The 20250-nt window shown below is 40.3% G+C and overlaps 1 protein-coding gene across 14 annotated transcripts in view; it reads left to right on the top strand.

The window, feature by feature from the left end:
- LOC109955992 (band 4.1-like protein 1) overlaps positions 1-20250 on the top strand; it is an 88129-nt gene that overhangs the window by 38977 nt on the left and 28902 nt on the right. For all 14 annotated transcript variants that reach the window (XM_020592706.1, XM_020592707.1, XM_020592700.1 and 11 more), the window contains exons 2-4: positions 7157-7276; positions 9808-9975; positions 18283-18387. In XM_020592706.1, coding sequence (XP_020448362.1) covers positions 7238-7276; positions 9808-9975; positions 18283-18387 — 312 coding nt within the window. In that variant the 5' untranslated portion in view covers positions 7157-7237. The remainder of the gene's footprint in view (positions 1-7156; positions 7277-9807; positions 9976-18282; positions 18388-20250) is intronic.

Genomic DNA, 20250 nt, shown 5'->3' with positions numbered 1-20250 from the left:
TAAAATTGTCGAAGGCCCGTGTGACAGCACTTTTTGATAGAGACTGATAAAACAGGAGACACACATGCTCGCATCTGAATGTGTTAGACTCTACAGTTCTTTACATGCAAGATATTGTCTCTGTTGGGATAAGAGTGGAACAAACTGCCTTTTTTATTAATAGTACAAAATATCTGGTCAAAGGAATTAGGACTCTTGGCTTGAAATAATAATTACTGAGACATAAAGTGGGCAGCAAGAAGAAGCAAGAATGGCCAGAGGACTTGTTTTGGAAGTGACTTGGACTTTTTTAGCCTCAGTGCTCACAATAGACTAAAGGGCATATCTCAAAAACAGGCTTTTGAGGGGTAATGCCTGTGTGTCAGAGAAATGCTTCTCAGAATGTAGCACAGCTTTGACAGTGTGCGTTTACAAGCCAACAAGCGTTGTCTTGCCACCATGTGTCTCCCTGCCCCCGAGGTTCATGATGCCTGTTCAAACCGCCTGTGCATTCCCACGCCTGTGTCCTTGTTTCCTGGCTCCTTTTAGCCTTTTCTCATTTATCAGAGTATCAGTTGTGAGAGGGGGACGATAAATGGAGGGAGGAAAACTTTGCATTCGTAGTCTCTGCCATGCATGGCGGCTGGCAGCTTCAGGAACAGATTCGTCAGCTGTGAGGCGTCCCTCCTCATGTGTGCGCCAGCAATGTTCAGCGCAGCCTGAGAAAGGTCAGCTTCTATTAGATACACTATGACAGAATGATGTCTCTGCAGTAACTTATACTGATCCTGCCGCTGGCTCTCAGAATCTGTGCTCTCTATCTGCATCTGTGTGTTGATATTCATCTGAGAGCAAGCACCTTTAATTATCAAAGTGCCAACCTTATTCTGCTGAAAGGAAGGTGAGTGTGTGCCATTGTGGTCCTCTGCAGTGTTTGTTTTTCTAGTGGTGAAACCAGACATTCTTCAGGAATGTGAAGCTTGAAGGGTCATGCAGTTAAGTACCCAGTCTCTCCACTCAGGCCTCATCTGTCATCAGCCACTGGCAGAAGCTCACCCAGGAAGCTTACCAAAATGAGGAGGCCCTTGAGCTAAAAGAGGTGTTACATGGAGGTGAATCATCTTATAAGAATAAGAATACCACTAGAGTGTAAAACACAACATATCTCTTAACTCTGGGTGATGCCTGAGAGACTTCCATCAGTGCTACACTAGTTGTCAATGTGTATGACAGGCTGTGTTTATATGTCATGTTGGTGAATGGGACCAGTGTCCTTGAGCCGCCCATCCTTCTGTCTGACTGGCTTCGTGAACTCTCACTGACACATTGCAGTGTGCCTTGGATCAGCGGGGCTGAGACATAGCAAACAGAAGCACTGCTGCTTTCTAGGAGGACGAGCCGGAGTTGTTGATAACACGTTTTTCTGCCCTGTACAGCAGATGCTCAGTGTCCATAGAATGTGAACAGTTCTCAGCTATAGATTTAAGAACTTTACAAGCTTTATTCTTGTGTAACATTACTGCTTATGATGCCTTGACTTATCTTGTAGCACCTATAGAAAGCAGAGATTTGTGGTTTTGAGCAAAATGTTTCAACAATTACTGTATTGGTTGGATTGCTATGAAATTTTGTTTATGCCCCCTCATAATAAACATTTATGTCATGTCTCACTTTTCATCTAGAGCCATCATTTTACTTCTTAAAATTTAACCATCTTGTATTTTTTATTATCAAACATAGGCTACAAGAAAATGTCAGCCACAGCTGTACCGTTTTATCCAGATCAGCAAATATGTTATTGTGCTAAACTAAGAAAACAGTATGTGGGAAACATTACCTGTTAAACATCAACATGTCAATGTAGTTTAGCTCACAGCACAGCAGAAACACGGCCTCACAGAGCTGCTAGTGTGGTAATGAACTGGAAAGAGGCAGAGTGACTAACAGTTGTGAAGGTGCCACTGCATTGAGTTCATTGTTTTCTGCTTGCCAGTTTGCTGTGTGAGATCTGGCTTTATCTGAGTTTCCTGCATGACATACATCTACACCAGCAAAGAACAGACAGATTTAAGAATAAGAAATTGGATACTGGAGCAACAACAGCTTTAAAACCTTATTGTTTACGAAGGCTTTTTTATCAAGGAACCAGGTATCTTCTCATGTAGTTGCTCATCCTTTGTACTGAAGATGTGACCGGAGGACTGGGGCCCATCTAGGCTTGGAAGTGCTCTGAATGCCAAATACCCCATGTTGCCTGAGCAGAAAATAAACAGCAATCCACATTGCTGATGTTACTCCTGTCACTTTGAAACTGTACTGGAGCACAAGCTTTGAACTGGGACAAGCTCTCTGTACTCAAATCCAAAACAACATTTTTTAGCTACACTGCAGTGTAGATACATTGTACATTAACACTGTTGCTTGGCCACACCCTAAATTCTATCTACTTTTACTCATTAATGAATCTGACCTTCAAGAATAATGTTGGTCATTTTATAAATCAATAGTATTTTCAGCAATGCCTATACAGACTAAAGCTGACAACGGGTTAATGTCTGTCAGTCTTGGAGTAGCTTATTCTTCTGTGCCTTTGTGCATTGGTGTTCAAAAACGATCTGTGAAACACACCACTGTACTGGGTGACATATCACTTTATTAGCAAATCCCAGACCCGAGCATGAGGAGCCAGCAGGCTGTAAACAAAGCAGAGAGCTTGTACAAAATCACATGCCTGTGCATTTGAGTCTGACTTGTGGAAATTATGGCCGCCCAGAACCTTTTGGGCAACACAGTGTGTTATTATGAAAAAATGTGTCACCCAGTGAGTATGTTTATAATTGTTTTTGAACAACCACAAAGGTCTAATCCAGGACTGACAGCTGACAGATATTAACTGAGTGTAGAGGCAATTCCTTGTTGGTTTTAGTCTCTGTATGGAGATTGCTGAAAGTACTATTAATATAGAAAATGACCAGCCTTATCCTTTAAACTGGAAGGTCAGCACTTGAATCTTCCCAGTAGTAAAGTGCACTTGTGACTTTATTACAAAGTGAAATGTGTGGTACTAAAATAGAATGAAGTATTCACACTCCAAGTGTACTGTACTTGCTTGAAAACTCACTATGTAATAGAAATGTATGATAAATGTGTATTAATACACATAATTCAGAAGCTAGTAAAGGAGATACATTGCAGCTATTGTATTCTGCCCTTCTCTGTTGCCAGTGCAGTGCTCTCTGTGATTACTTGACTGCACTGAGGACTCAATACAGTACAAACCCAATTGATAAATGTGATAAGATCATGGAGCAGAGCCAGAGACTGTACAATAGGATTAGAGTTGTGTATTGGCCAAATAGTGGTGACTGTGCGCTCTCAGGGATCAGATGTGGGGCAGGTAATGTTTGCTGGTTAAATAGTAAACAGAGGTTAGCAGCAGCTCCTTGCAGCTCTGTTTCAACCTCCCTGTCATTGCCTGTGTGCACCTTCTCCACACCACAAACCAGAGAGGAGGCTGCCTGACATTTCCTTTGTGTTGTGATGCTATATCAGCATATTTTCTCCCTCTTGTCGTTTCCTATCTTTCTCATTTATCCTTGATCCCTCTGTCTTTCTGGCTGCTTCATCTTCTGGCCTCTCACCCATGTGTGACTCGTCTTTTTGTTTCTCTGTCACTCCTCTGAGGAGAGAGACAACTGAGTGTGCAAAAAAAGAAAAACGTACTCTATGCTGTTTCCATGGCAACTGCATCTCATAGCTAAGCCAGTACTCTTCCACAGACATGCGTCCTCCCTCTCTCATTCTCCCTCTGCTTGCCTTACTTAGATTAAAGCTTACCTCTGATGAGAGTGAAGAGAAAGCTGCAGGAGGAACAAGGGGAAAGGCTGCGCTTGTTAGGGAAGAGTAGCTTTTCATAACCCTCCAAGGAAACAATGTGCTTTCTCTCTGATGAATTATGGCAGATATCAAAGACAGACACTGTCAGTGAACTGCATACTATGTACAACAAAAGAATCACATTGCGCTCTGCTCTTTCAGGTGCTTCCTTCTCCCCTGCAGAAGTCTTGGTTGCTGGGTTTGTGGGTAATGGTCTGTTACAGGAAAATAATGCATTTGCAGGGCTCTAGTGCCTCACTCCACAACCTCAGTCTGTGTTAATTTGGCAATTAATATGATTTCATGAGAAGATGTCTCAATAAGAGACCACTTTTACCACAAGCTAACTTTGGATTATGTGTTATTCTCAGTTTTGCATATGTGCGTGACTGTGTGTGCATGTTTCCTTGAAGGGCTTTTTCATTACCAGCTATCATGAATCGTACAAATGTTTTATGACCACTTCAAAGCAACACTAACTATCGATTTGGGTATGGTTAGAAAATGTGCCATGGTTGGCTGTGTGCTCGTTAATGTGTTCAGCAAAGAAGTGAAAAATGTCCACAGTGGGGAAAAGAAGTGGTTAGGCTGGAGCTGCTTTCAGGTAATTTGTTGCTGTGAACACAGCACAAGCTGAGACAGGTAAATTCACACAGCTGACCGTAGATGGATGCATTGTGTCATGTAGTACAGATGGATTATTAAGTGAGGGGGGACGTCAGCTTCTGTCTGACTTGGAAAAGATTGAGGAAGTGTGCACCTGTAACAAACATGGGAGGCGCTTGTTATTTTCAGCTTGACTGATTTGAACTGGGAGGCGAGTGGGATAACAGAAAGACGTGGTGCTGCTGAGTGTTTGCTTTCTCTGCCATCAGAACATGATACCCAGTGGAATTTTTCTCTCCAATCAGGGAGTTTACTTGGCAGTCATATCCACAATTCAGCCAGTGAGGGAAAATTGATTTAGCAACTTACAGCTCAGATCCCAGCTGGGTCAGGTAGCAAGGGGGAAATGGGGCCTTGAGCGTACATAGCATTTTATGATTCACTTTGGTCCCTGAGGAGAGGAATTCATTTCTCTCCAATCACTGTGATTATAAGTAATAGGATAGCTGTGATAGCACAGCATAGGAGGAGGAGGAGGCATTGGAAGGATGGAGTGGGGGGTTCATATGTGCATTAAGTCAAGACTCTCCCTGTTTGGGGAGGAGGAGGAGGCATTGGAAGGATGGGGTGGGGGGTTCATATGTGCAGTAAGTCAAGACTCTCTCTGTTTGAGAGAAGGTTGTCTCTTCTCTGAGCCGATGTCAACCGATTGTGTTCTTGCCTCAGTTGACAGCCATGATCACCTACAACCCCCACGTGCACTATGTTGATATGATTTGCTGCTCATGGGGCAGACAGACCTCCGGGGTCATATAGACAATAGATTCTCCTCAAGGTCCCAGGGTATTGTGTGGGGAATTGTATAATACACTGGTATTATTCCTGTTTGCTGTGTTGTCCCACTAAGGATATGCTCATACATTATATGCCTTGTCTTCCTCTCATAAAAGGTCACTGAAAAACTTTGTCTTTTCCATCTGGTCAGAAATCCAACAACATCTGTCCACACCTACTGTTTTTAAGGGGTTGATGAACATTTCATTTTTTCTTTCTCTTGTATAAGTGGCCAAAAATGGACTATATAATTTCAACAACAAGAAAATTTCTCTGTAAGTGACAGAGCAACCACTGACATTAAGCAGTTATACAGACAGAAATCCATTATGGGGGAGGCAGAGTTATTGGTTTCTTCTTAATAGAGGACAATGCCATTCACACTCCAATTTTTCTTTTCTTTTTATTGCTTTTGCATCATACTCCTAAAAATACCCAGCCCACAATGCCTTATAAAACATCAGAGAAGCAGTTGCGGTGCTGAAACAAGGCTTATCAGGAAAATAAATTATTTTCTACATTGGCTTTTTAAGCGCTACAAACAAAATCTAGCACAAAAAAAAGTCTTTCATTATTTTGACAAAATAGATCTGCAGTGTTTTATTGACATCTTTAGATGATCATGGTGCATTATAAAAAGGATGTCATTATAAAATCTTCCTGTTTCCATGTCAAATGCTAATGATCCTGAACTTAATAGTACACTTTACTTTTAGTGCTTACTTTGGTACATGGTTCCAAGATTTTTTTTTGTCATTGTGAATGTATCACTGTAAGATTTCTCCTCACTAGTCCAGGATTGTTTATGTGAAAAGTCTTAATACTGTAAATTTCAAAATATACGTATATTGAAATATTTTTATAGATTTTGAGTGAGTCTCTGTTTAGACATGTTTTCAGTACACACCTCTCTAAACTGACTAAACTGGCTGCACTCCACCTTTTCTTCAGCTGTTGTTGCTCTTCTATCCACCCACAACCTGCAGCTGAAGGCAACAAGTATCAAATGATTTCCAGGGAAATGCAGAAATGAAATATAAGCAGATGAAGCAGGCAGTGGGGAAGTGGAAAGAAAAACCCAGCAACCCTTGATCGCAAAATAACTCAAATACTGATGATGGATAACAAAGCTATGCAGCTCTAAAACACTTGTGCCTTCATTGTATATATCATTGTGTTAGTACGTTATTTCAGTACCATATTACTTTTATTAAATAAATCACTGTGACTTCAGCCTACATATAATGTTAACTATGGTACCCGATCGAGACAGTTGCCACAGTTGCACCGTGGAGCAATAAACACTGAAGCTTTATAAACTGCTCGTGCCTCATATCTGCTCATGGATGAGTGATAGTACACCAATCTGTTTTTTTTTTAACACCTTTGTGACAATATATGTCTGCACTGATGGTTACCATGAGTACCAACAGTACTGCTCAAGGCCTAATTCAATAATAATAATCCTTTTTTTTGTGATAATAGTCATCTTAGTGCCGGAGCTTGTATTGCTTAAATAGATGATGATTATCTGGCTCAGTGAGGGATTTTATAATTAAAGTAAATGTCCTTGAGACCAAGGTGAATTATGTCTGTAGAAACAGTGCTTTATCATGAAGCTACAGCTTTCAAATTTTGTAATGGATGACAGATTCTAGTGGTAGTGCTGTTATTGTTTTGAGGTGAATGCATGTTCAGAATTTTTTACAGCTTCCAGATGCATCTCCTGCTGTCATCTCAGCTCTTGTAATTCTGAGAGAAATCATTCATCAATGCTTCTGACGTTGGATTTTTGATGAAAAGGCTCTACTCCTTGGACACATTTTTAAACAACATTTGCTGTGTTCTTGTCTCTTCTCAGGTTGGTGGTGCTTTGCTAAAGTGACAGAGGCAAAGAGCACGAGATAAGAGTCCTCCTAGACAGCAGGGGGCAGCAGAAACCATGCAGGACTCAGCCTCAGATGGCAGGATGGCCAAACAGGTCAGAATTATAGATGTCTTATGAGAGCTGCTGTCACTCAGCTGTTCAGACAGGTCTTCCCAGTGGAAACTTGAATTACTGCAATGAAACCCCCCCCCTGTGGCCCACAAACTTAGACTATGATGATAAATTAGACAACTGTGGTTCAGTGGGTACAGTGGTTGTCTCCCAACTGGAAGGTTGGAGGGTCGAATCTCGGTGCCTGCAGTCCACATGTCGAAGTGTCCTTGGGTAAGACACTGAACCCTCAAGTTGCCCCCGATGGTTAGAACCACTGGGGTGACTTGACGCCACAGATGGCTGCCTCAGTTCTGTACCGGAAACAAATTCCTTTTGTGTAACATACTTAAATAAAGGTGATTATCCTTAAATTTGTAAAACTGATGACAAGACACCTCCAACTGCAAACCAGGTCAATTATTACTACTTGTACTATAACTTTTAAATGCACAAGGTTTCATATTATAATGCTAGACAGTGGAAATACACGTGTAAAAAAAGGCAGCTCTCGTTCACCACAGCTGCTGTTTGTAGCTCCTTCTAATCCAGAATATGTCTGATAAGAAGTTACAAATGACACTGGCATTCTCTGCTCTTGGTCTCTTGGTTGCGGAAGAAGAACAGAGATTGTGGAGGCGAAAAACAAGGAGAAACTGCACTAAATGGGTGAAATCATGGAAGCTACAGCGGCAGGCTGAAGGGGATTTCTGGCACCGTTCACTTCTTGTGCATTGAGTTGCTAAGTTGAACAGCTAATCAGAGTGGTCTCTCTCACTGACTGGGTCCGATGCCAATTCAACATACCAAAAGCTGCCAACAGTGTCCGACTAGTGCCAATGGTGGCACATCAGAATGACAATGCTGACAGATGCTCACCGATGGCACAACGGCAGCCAATGGCTGACTAGGCTTGGCGTATCACAGGTATAGTGCGCATGTGCAGTGGGCTGCATCACTTGGAAGCGCACTAGGAAGCTGGAAGACTTCTGGCTCACACATGGATACACTACCACTCAGCCGTTCAGCCAATACTTCCCAATGGCTGCTTTTGGTACTGCAACAACAAATGTCCAAAAAGCATTTTCTCCATAGACCACAATGGAAAAAAAGATACTGTATCTGAGAAACTGTTGACAGGACAGCTTGAACTGTAAGCAAAGTCAGTTATCACTCTTTCTATTCCATATCTTTAATTCACAGTGTGCTAATCTTCGTAAAACATTTGCAGAGCCCAGAAAACAATGTTTTATTTTCATGACATCATCCGAATGTAAAGTCTATGGGCTGAGTGTGAGCGTGTGGGCAGGTCCAGCAGAGGAAACACCAATACACAGTGCAGTGAGCTGCACAATATGAAAGCAAATCTGGGAGAAAAAAGTTTTTTGGTGTACAGTATGGCAAGTAGGCAAGTGACTTTCAACGGGAAGAATGGATGCCATTTTGTAATCTTCAGTAACAGTTTCATGGACTCGTGTCAGTTTTCATTCAAGTAACTGGGCGCCATCTTTCAGTCCTTAATACATCAAATGAGAGATCAGCCCTAAGTGCACTAATGGATGACTGTTAAAGCCACAGACTTCCAGTGGTTGTGAATAGTAACACATTAGCTTTTAGTCAGCATCATAAGTAAGTTATGAGCTGAACTGGGTTTCTAAAGTTGCACTCTTGGATTGGGTTGAACCAGCTAGTTGTAAATCCAAGTTTTGCATGTCAAAACCTCTAGGGTTCTTGGTAACTACAAGCTTGGTTCAAACTAGTGATTTACTAAACTAGGTTGTACCATTAAACTTTATGAAATGTCTTCAAAAGAATCTCCCACCTACTGTACTGTATATATAAACAGGATGCCAGTGTAGTGTCACAATTTCCAACACAAGTGGAAAGAAATAGCAGATTAGGGAGAAAAATAATAACTGCAATATATTAATATATGTATGACTATTAAATATATGTAGACATGGAGAAATGTGTTTCAGAGTTAATAATGATGACACAAACCGAACCAGTGTTGTTTAGCAATTTTGTCTGAAATTGTGAACATAACATCTGAAAGTGCAGTAATATATGTTATATTATTTTGTAATTTAAAATTTTCTCAGTTTCCATCATTACTAAACAGCATTTTATCAAGTGTTCAGTCAGACTTGTTGACTTTATTCCATATTATCTATTTTACTCTAAACCTGCTATACCAGTTAACATTATTTTTGGTTTAGTTAGCTAGGAACAATTCTGCATGGCAGTTGCGGCATTTAATAATAATCAGAAACAGCTAATATTTGTGTGTGTTTAGTGTTAGCAGACTTGTACACACAGTTTGAAATCCAATATTTATTAAAACTACAATGCTAACACTGCACCTTTGACTTTCAATCAAGCAATTACAATCAAAGAACTTAATCTTAAGGCATTGTACTGATACTGGCACTTCATAGTATTCATGGGTTCAAATATTCATTCACATATCAGGGACAACATAAAATCAATATCTGTGTAATTGTGACTGCCTTTGTGTTTTTGTATTTGTACAGGAACAGAACTCCAAGCATCTGGATGAGCACAGAGAAACAGACGAAATGTCTGAAAAGACATCCCCAAACAAAAATCTGAAATCTCCCCAGAAAGGCTCCAAACGACTTAAAACCACCCCCTTCAAAGTGACTCTGCTGGACTCTTCTGAGTTCGAGGGAGAAATTGAGGTATGGTATAAACAATTTGCAGTAACACGTTTTCTTGAATTATCCTTAGCAGTATAGTGCTGCACAGAGTAAATAATGGAGGCAAAAAGAGTAAAAGATGGGAAGCTCAGCAGGGATTGAAGCCAAAGACATGGTTTCTGCAACATTTCTGCAATACACTCAATGGCTTCAAAAATAGTGCAGATTAAAGACTTCACTTGATGCAAGATATCTGCTGTCATTACTCCAGCGGTGTGGTGTAGGGTATTTGGAAATGAAATTGAAGGCATGCACGAGAAACAAGACGGATGTCAGAAGAAGCCTGAGGTTTTGGAGCTTGTTTGCCCAGCAGCGGTGTGCAGTACACCTCTGGTGGACTAGGTCTGTCTTGGCAGGACTGCAGTGAAACAAATTCATGGAGATGACTGTGCAACAATATTTTCTAATCAGTGGAATGTTTGTTTTTGTCACTTGTTTAAAGGAGTTGTTGGATTTTAAAAATGTTGTCTATAAGCAACAGAACAGTGTGCATGTTGATAAGAGCATGGTCCAGAAAACTTCCAGGCCCTGATGGCATCAGAGGTCGCTTACTCAAAAACTGTGCTTAACAGTTTGACTGTTTTTTGTTTCATTTTTAGATTGTCACTCAAACTTGACAGGTTTCCTGATCTTTGGAAAACTCCCACTATTATACTAGTGCCAAAAAAAAAAAAAAAAGAGAGACCAAAACAACTGAATGATTTGAGACCCGTGGCCCTCACTTCTCTTATTATGAAATCATTTTAGAAGACTGTGAAGGACACTTTTTGTGTATAGTGCAGGCAAATTTAGTGTAAATCCACTTCAGTTCAGTCACGATGATGTTATTAGCACCTTTTTAAATTAGATTCTGACATATTTAGAGGGATGTGTAGAACCTCAATGCAATAACTGCACGTAATGTAATAAGTTACAATAATGTAATAAAGGTTGTTAATTGTAATAATCTGCCAACAATGTAATAAAACCAGTGACCACAAAATCTAATGAGTTTTTGCACATACTCTATGTAAGGCTATAACATTTTGCTTAAGTTATTACATTATGAGTCTGATGGCAACTTTTGTTAAAAATGTAATAACACAACTTATCTTTAAAAATGTAATAACAAATGAAGCAGTAACTAAGGTTCAGTATGTAGAGTATTTTTGTGGATCACAGTAAAAACCAGTGCCATTCAAACTGTGCACAAATACATTCTTTGTTTATAGTGAAGCAGACTCACGGTGCTTTTACACTCTTAGCTCCTTCACCCACTCGCACACCGGTGATAACACTGGAGATGATTTAGAGTTCAGTGTCTTGCCCCAGGACACTTCGATATGTACACTGGAGAAGCCGAGGACGACCCTTTGAACCTCCTGAGCAATAGTATAGTGAAAGCTATACAAAAAAAACAATAATGTCAGTAGAGTAATGGCGCTTTTCTTCAGGATGTAGCTCATTAGCTTTTTAAGATACATCAATACTCTGACGTATGAATAAGGAGAGTTTCAGAATTTAACCTTAGTTGCAGTTATTACTTTATGTGTAGTTATTACATTATGAGTCTCTACAGGGTGCAAATACTTTTGTGTGTTGATTTTTTATTGATTTTCCTCAGCCTTTAAATGTATCCAGCCTCACATTTTAGCAGATAGGTTAATTAATAACTACAAAACTGACTGTGGCCTGATTTGTTGCCTGGTTAATTTTTTAACAAATAGGTCACAGTCAATGCGGTTTTATCAGATGCTTTTATTTCTTCTACTGGATCGACCCAGGGGTGTATCATTTTGCCTCTTCTCTGTTCTGTATACTAATATCGGCCAGAGCCATTTTAAAAGATGTCACATTATTAAGTTTACTGATGATTCTGTCATTGTGTCTCTTCTGAAAAGTGCAGACTCATCATGCCCTTGTAGTGGCAGAGTATACAAATTGGTGTAAGTTGTCATTCTTGGGCATTGACATTCCTAAATCTAAAGAAATGATCATTGATTTTAGAAAAAAAATCCTAGCTGCTGTTTTCTGACCTTCGAGCAGCATGTGGATGCATAGACATAGACATACAATCCCTCTCGTCCTAGCCGCTACTGGCTTCATAAATAATATGATGTGACTTTTTTCTTTATGGTATTGTATTGTATGTCATTCAGTGTTGTTGTCTGTTATTATTGGGTGGATGGTGACTGTGTTATTGCTACTGGCTGAACAATGAATTGCCCATAGGGGATAATAAAGGGAAATCAATCAAAAAGCTATGTCTTGTTGAGGCTAAACTTTTGACGTGTCTGTCTGGCATCACTGTCTTTGTACCTGAGATGAGATCTGTCTGGGCTGATAGATGACAATTAGCCTACAGGATGTCACAGTCCAGTACCCTGCATTACACAACATGGGACTAGAAATGTGCTGTGCTGCATATGCTCATGGGCAGGGCTGGGTTTTGAACCTTTAATACATTTTTGAGTACCAGTGGAAATGTATCTATAGCAGGGAGTATCATGTGTTGAAAGTTGCATCCAGACCTACAAACGGAAATGACTAAACAATCCATTGCCTCTCAGGCAGGCCTCCATTCACATGTCCTGAATATTTGGGTGGTTTGGTACTATTTCATACTAATATAATAATAATAACAAAAATCTTCATGTGACATTGAACCCTACTGATTGGTCACAAGAAGTCACTTTTAGGAGCTCTATATTTATTACATGGTTACAAGCCAGATGCAGCCAAGGAGAAAATAGAAGAGCAATGTTATTTCGAGCCTCCCCTTAGGATACTTTTGCATGAAACTTTGTGTGTGTGTGTGTGTTGCTGTGTTGTTGGGAAGACATTTTATATGTGTACTATCAAAAATACTATGCTTGCATCAGCCTCTCTCTCAGCACTGTGTAAACATTTTAAAATACCTGTGGGCCTTTTCTATGCCACAACTATGGTTTGCATTATGGTTACGATAGCTTTTGTGTGTTAAGTGCTCTTTCTGAATATTTGCCCACCCTCACTTCACTGCCAGTGATTGCCAGAGAAGGATGTACATAGCACCCTCTAGTCAGCCCATGTGTTTTATTTTTATAATTCCAGTATGGTGAGAGCCTCAGACCTCTAGGTCATGACTGGGCTTGCTCCTGCTTCCTGTCAGTAATTGCTGGTGTGGAACTACATGCCTGCCATATCCAGACCTCCCTTGCACTTCCAGGAGTTAGTAATAACAGCATTGTGAGAAGGCAGGCCACATTTGGGGAGTGCTATCTCTGGAGGAGGTGCCACATTCATGGGTTAATTAAATCTCTTTTCATGGAGGCATGGCTTTGCTTCCCTGCAGTCTTCAGACTAGAGAGCAGGTTCCATGCCCTTACCCACTTCCCTCAGCTAGCGGTCCCCTCTGCTCAGTGGGGTGTAATCTGCCTGACTACGCATGGTGAGGCCTGGGTGAGCCGATGTGCAGAACAGGGTTATTTTAGGTGGACCTGGGCATTTACTGCTGGTTTAGTCATCTTTTTCACTGCCGAGATTCTGTTCTGGGTTTTCTCATGTTCAATCATGTAGTAACACTGAGATCATTACTGTACAGTATATTATTTAATTGCTCCAGAGCAAAGAGCAAATGGACTAGATATTCTCAGTCATGGATTATTAAGATTACACATGCTGATTTGTTTATTTAATTTGTTTGGCTGTCACTGATGTCATACAGCTCTTGCTCTTCATAGACAATGTTGCCATTGGAGACTTACTGACTGACAAGGTGAGAGCATATAACCCCTCCTGAACTGCAGCTGCACCATTCTTTTAACTATAATGAGACAAAGGTGAAATGTATTTCAAGTCCTAGCCTTGAGATATTAAGAAACAAGACAGCAAAGGAGGAATACTGCATCTGTTTCCTTGGCAACTGCTTGCTTCATCTCCCTGTCCCCTCACATGGTCGGCTACAGGAGAGGAGGTACCATGTGTGAGTGTGTGTGTGTGTGTGTGTGTGTGTGTGTGTGTGAAAGCATATTTCTGTAGATATCAAGACTCTACACAGGCATGACCTGTGTAGTGTATGACAAACCAGGTTTTGGACCTATGACCTTCGAGGCGTGCATGTTAAACACCGTCTTGACCAGTGGGGCTGTCACTTGGTCCAGATTGAAATATCTATTGGATGGAATATGAAATTTGGTTGACATCCTAATGACTTTGGTGCTTCCCTTAATTTTCCTCTACCACCACGAGCAGGTTAGAGTATTTACTTATTCAGTCACATATTTTGATCTGTGAAATGGATTGAGACTAAATCTTGTTCAGATATTCATTGTCCCCAGAGGATGAATTTCAGTGACTTTGGTGGGATTCTGTTTTTATTTAGTGCCAACATCAAAGTTTCATTTTGTCCATTGCCTGACATTCTTATCAGTTTTTACTGTGTCTTTTGTTTAGTACCAATTAGCAAATGCTAGCATGCTAACACTAAGATATAGTAAATATTGCCTGATAAACATCAGCATTGTCATTATGAATATGTTAGTCTGCCAATTTAGCTCATTTAAACAGTTTATTAACAATGTACATGATGAAAATACCTTTGATTTAACCACACATTTAACCAATAACATTGAAGAACTATTGTTATCAGTGTAATGTGACTGGCATTACTTAATCCAATCCACATTCGAAACAAGTCAGATTAGTCTTTAGCCTCTAGAGTCCTGAGCTTTGGTTTCATATGCATTTTAATTTTTTCCTATCTATTTGGGATTATTGGGACATGATAAGTATAAAATCCAAGTATGGTCTTTGAACAGGAAGTCATTTTTGAGAAAAATGATGTCCTCATATGGGGACATTGGGTTTATTTTAATGCGTAATACAATAAAATTACTGGTGTTTGAGACAGAACAAAACTATGCCAGAACATGGCTGTGCACACAATATTTGCAACACATTACAGAATAAACATAGCTGTGCAAAAACAAAATTTGCTAACAATATTTGCAACACATCACAGTACAAAACTATTCCAGAAAATGGCTGTGCACATATTTGCATCACATTAGAGAATAAATCTATGCCAGAACATAGCTGTGCAAAAACAAAATTTGCTAACAATATTTGCAACACATCACAGTACAAATCTATGCCAGAACATGACTGTGCACACAGTAATTGCAACACATTGCAGACTGATGACTACATGACTACATATTTCAAAAGTATGTTTTGTCTCAATTCATTTTGTGCAGAGAAATTTCATTTGTTTGTAGTCTGTAGAAACAGTATCACACCTATGGACCTTTGTGAAAAGCTGCAAAACAGTTACGTTCAGTTTGCAAACACAGGAACATGTTGCATGTCATACATCGGACACGTGATTTCCCTGAGCATCCTGTTTGTCTGCAACGCATTGGGTTTTTCAGGTTGACCATCTCTGGAAGATGTTTTGTAGAAGTTGTTCGGATTGAGACATGCGGTACTGGGGTGATCTGATGTCTGCTTCCTTGTTGCAAAGGGTGTGCATTCTCTTCTTGTGCATCTTCAACAGCAGTGCCACACTTGCTCAAGTATGCCTGAGCCACTGTCATGCGAAACTGAAGAAACTGCATCATGTCTCTTTTTGGTGTGCCACACAGAGTGTTGTCTTGGCGATATAATAGCCAGCTGTTGGCTAAAGCAAGATCAAGGAAGTGCATCAGCATTCGAATGGTCCACTTCTTGGTTCGGACACTCATTCGGTAGTAGCTCATCATCCTGTCTGTCAAGTCAACCCCGCCCATCTTGGTGTTGTACTCGCGCACAATACTTGGTCGCATGACAGACACATATTGCTTGTCTTTCTTGGACCATCGCTGGCACACATCTTCTGGCTGTTCAGCATGAACAGTGGAAAGCATCAAAACTGCTTTGTTGTCATACCACTTCACCACACAAACCTTGCCATCTCCTCTGGTAACTGAGGCTGAGGCACCTCGTCCTTGCTCTTTCATGTCTTGGTCACTTGGTAGCTTCTGCAGTGGTTCAGTGACCCGGTTCTTCATTATTGTACCAGTTAGGTACACCTGCTTCTCCAGCATTTGATCTACAGCTTTCATGGATGTGAAGAACCGATCACAGTATACCTTTGTGCCAGGGTGTAGAGTTTTAGCCAGACGTGCAATAACCAGTACTCCCAAACCAAGTTCCTCTGCATCCTGGATCTGTGATCTCAGTGAGTTTGCACCTTGGTAGACTTCAAAGTCCAGCACAATGCCACCTGCTGTAGCCAGCACAAAGTTTTTCATGCCAACTGGATTGGGCTTTAGTGGCACATACTGTCGAAATGGGCAAGCTCCTGTAAATGGGATCATCTGCTCATCAATTGATACACATTCTGGTCGAGCCTGAAGCAAGCAGCCTTTGAGGATGCGATCGATAAAGGGCCTGGTCTTCCAGAATTTGTCAGCTTTCCTCATGTCTTCAGAAATGTCACTATCAATGACTACTTTCAGATGTTTCCTCAGTTTGAAAAATCTGTCACGCTTGAGTTTGTCACTAATGGCAGGGATTCTCAAGGCACTGGACCAGAACATTCTAAGCTGTGGGTAAGACACACAAGACATGAAAATGGATGCTCCAAAAAATGATAAATCTCATCAACTGATGTGTTGAGAGAGCTACCACTGTTAGATAGAGACATAGCATTTGTGCAGTTAGCAATTAGATTCATCAACTCTCTATCAATGTACTGCTCCATATAGTCCAGTGGCTGCCAGTTATGTCTCTCATGCAGAGTTTCCTCTTCAGCCTCAAACTGCACTATGTCTGGAGTGAAGGCACTTGACTTCCAGCGCACTCTACTTGTATTCTTGCTAGATCCTGGCTCAACACTTCTACCACGCTTACGTTTACGTGCACATTCTGTGGATGGTGGTGGCTCACTGTCACTATCACTGCTCTGCTGATCAGATTCTGATAAATCAGGTGGAATATAATCTTTATCATGTAGTAGTTCCACACCAGGATCAGCTTCTTCACCATCAGACAGCTCCTCCACATCAGAGTTCTCTCCTACTATTGCATTCAGCAGTCTTTCTGCTTTTGACAAAGAAATGGACCCTAGACATGTATCGGATAACAATAAAAGAAATTTAATCAATGTAGACTAATGTGTACCACATGCAACAACTGTTTATATTTATATTTAGTGGAAACTGTTAGTTTTTTTTCACAAATCTTCCCAAGCCATGTGTCATTACTGGTCCCAATGTCCCCAAACGAGTACTTCATAGTTAGAAGCCTCCTAACTTGTTACTATTGCTAAAAGATGTCAAATTTATATACCATCTCAAACTACAGACATTAAAAAGCATAAATTAGCAGGTTTCAACCATGAAATGTTTTTAGGTTTTGTAACTTGTCCATTTTTATTTCGGGCTCGGCCGTAGAACATCTTGACTGAGATTGACGCCATCTTGGAATTATAGTAACACTTGTAATGTGCTTTTCCTACCACAAGATGATGGTAAAAGTGTCTACATACGAGGACAACAGGTCTAAGTTGAGAAGAAATAAAGTATATGGTGCAGGAAACCCAAAATGTGCGGTCCTCATATGAGGACGCAGGGACTCTAGAGGTTAAATCTAAAGGTTTTTCTTTGACAGTTTTACCAGTGTATTACAGTTCCCTCGGGTGTTACAATATTATAAATGTGGGAAAAAAGAGAACAAAGTATACAGAAAACTATTGGTGGTTAAATAAACCTGTTAGTGCTTAAATATTGTCCACTATTGATCACATTCCTCAGGTTGAATTTTCTTCTCCTCCATGGTTCTGCTTTGATGGAATACCTGCTCTCGGGCTATGCTGATCTCTACCACACTTGATTTAGGGTTTCTTTAGCACTGTGAGCACAATATTTATTTGCGCATTTGTGCAAAATCCACTTTCTCTTCCTTGGATGTGAAAATATGAAATTGTCACTTAAATGTGAAAGGAAATGCTCCTGAAATACTCACCTTGAACTCTGTCAATAGCAGAGAAAAATCTCTGCCTACCATACAAAGACTAATCTTCCCCAGCAGTTTTCACTGTCAAGTGTTTGATGCACACTGACTGTGACACAACACCAAATGGCTGAGCAGTTTTATTGCGTATAGAGCCAGGGAACAGGAAAGCAATCTTGACAGCACAGCTGTCTAATGGGGTCTGATATTGGTGTGCCAAATTTTGCTCTATAAAACTAAGCTATAAAGTAGTATACTCTTGAATCATGTGTGATTTTTTTCTGCTTTCTTTTGACCTTTTTACCACTGCCATGTCACGTATATTTGTCTTTGCAGAAACACTCCAAAGGACAGACCCTGATGGACATGGTGTGTGAGCACCTCAACTTGCTGGAGAAGGACTACTTTGGTCTGACCTTTGCCGACACAGACACCCAGAAGGTCAGTGAATTGTGTACCGCAGTAACCTAGTGGGACATTTCAGTGCATAAACACATTGCTCTCACAACAATCTGTATTCCTCTCACTTGTTGGCTGGGTCCACGCTCTCAGGGGTGTACTATTCATCATTCAGAGATGAATAGAAATGGAAATTTCCATCTACAGTCTTGGTCTGGGACAAGAGGCAATTGAAAAACTAGTGCAGTAAGAGAATAGATGAAAAAAATGCCTCATCAACTCTTCAAGATGCATTTATGAAATGTAGTTATAAAAATTTTTCTCAGAGGCAGAGCTTTTCTGGAGGTAGAAATAATCTCACTGGTTGAATCAAACCGCTGTGGACTGAAAATTTCCACTGTTTATCAGGAGAATTTGAACAGATATGACAAAAAGTTTGATCAGAATGACTTCAGTGACCCCTTTGAGTGTAAGCTAGCTTGCTAGCGTACCTTTGACACATATTGTAGGTGAGGTTTTCCTTTAAGGGCAGAGAGGCTAATTAGCTAACGTAGTGCCTCACTTTTACTATAATGCATTCAGTGTTTCCCTTATGAGTTTTATTTCTTTTTTTTTTTAGTTGTGGTGTTGTTTGGCATTAATAGGGTGAGCCATCCCTGGTAGGCTAGTGGTTAAGGTGCAGCGGCGAGAGCGCTGCACCCTGGGTTCGAATCAGGGTTGCGTCAGGAAGAGCATCCGGCGTAAAACACGTGTCAAATGTCAACATGTGAGTCATCAGTGTGACAGTTCACTGTGGCGACCCCTAAATGGGAAAAGCCAAAAGTGACTTTCTTAGGGTGCTGACATAATTGGCCTATCGTCCTGGCCGCAAAACACTGGACCAGCTCTATACTTTCTTCAGGGTGGTGGAGGGTTCATGGGAGTTTGCCCAACCGGTCTACATGTGGATTTGGAGAAGGCTTTTGACCGTGTCCCTCTGCAACACAGGCAGCACAGCACAGCACATGCAGCAAACACTTGTTTATGTGCTTGTGTGCAGTTTTGTAGTTTTTACATCTCCTAAAAATAGTGCTCCTACTGTATGCTGGCAGGTGGAATTGTAACAACTCAGCCAATATTAACAACAACATACAGTATGTCGCACAGGAAGCTTTATAGACTTTTGTTGTCATGAAAACACGTAGTTACATTTGCAAGCGTATGGGAACTCAGTTGTCAGTATAATTTGTTATAAGCTAGATTATGAGACTGTCACAGTTTCATTATACATCATTATATGTTTAGGCACACAAACTGCTTAGTTAGGTTTAGAAACCAAGTGAGATAGACATATTGCACTCTGGAATTGAACTCAACTCTTCTGAGAGTGAATCAAAATAGTAAAGCTGTGGGTTGTAAAACCAAAACATTGAGCTGAAAGGTGCTAAAATGCTATGCAGAGATAACTGTTGAGTTATGGGTTTTGTGTTTTTTCACTATGAATGATTTATTTAACATTAGTCATATTTTCAAATTTTTATATAAACATTAATTGGCACAGCTTTATAAACTTCAAAAGCAATGTGTTCTTAAAGAAATAATGTCCACAGATCTGACTTTGAACAGTATTGACAGTTCTGCACAAATTCTCAGAGACTTGTGTATTTCTAAACCAGAACTGTTTGGTTAGATATCACCACAGATAAATGAAATAGGTGGGAGAAAATGTCATTTTAAAAAACATTTATTAAATGATTGTTAACTATTATTGTATTAACATTCTACATTTTAACCTTTTATATGTTTCCCTGTACTGGACTTGGTCAGAAACACTGCAGCTCTTTTGTATGTCCTGTGAGGTTTAATTATTTCTGCCTTTGCTAAATGTGTGTGTGTGTGTGTGTGTATATATATATATACAGTATA

The sequence above is a fragment of the Monopterus albus genome, unplaced genomic scaffold (assembly GCF_001952655.1).
Source record: "Monopterus albus unplaced genomic scaffold, M_albus_1.0 scaffold18.1, whole genome shotgun sequence".
NCBI classification, from domain to species: Eukaryota; Metazoa; Chordata; class Actinopteri; order Synbranchiformes; family Synbranchidae; genus Monopterus; species Monopterus albus.
This window is presented reverse-complemented; position numbering and strand designations above follow the sequence as displayed.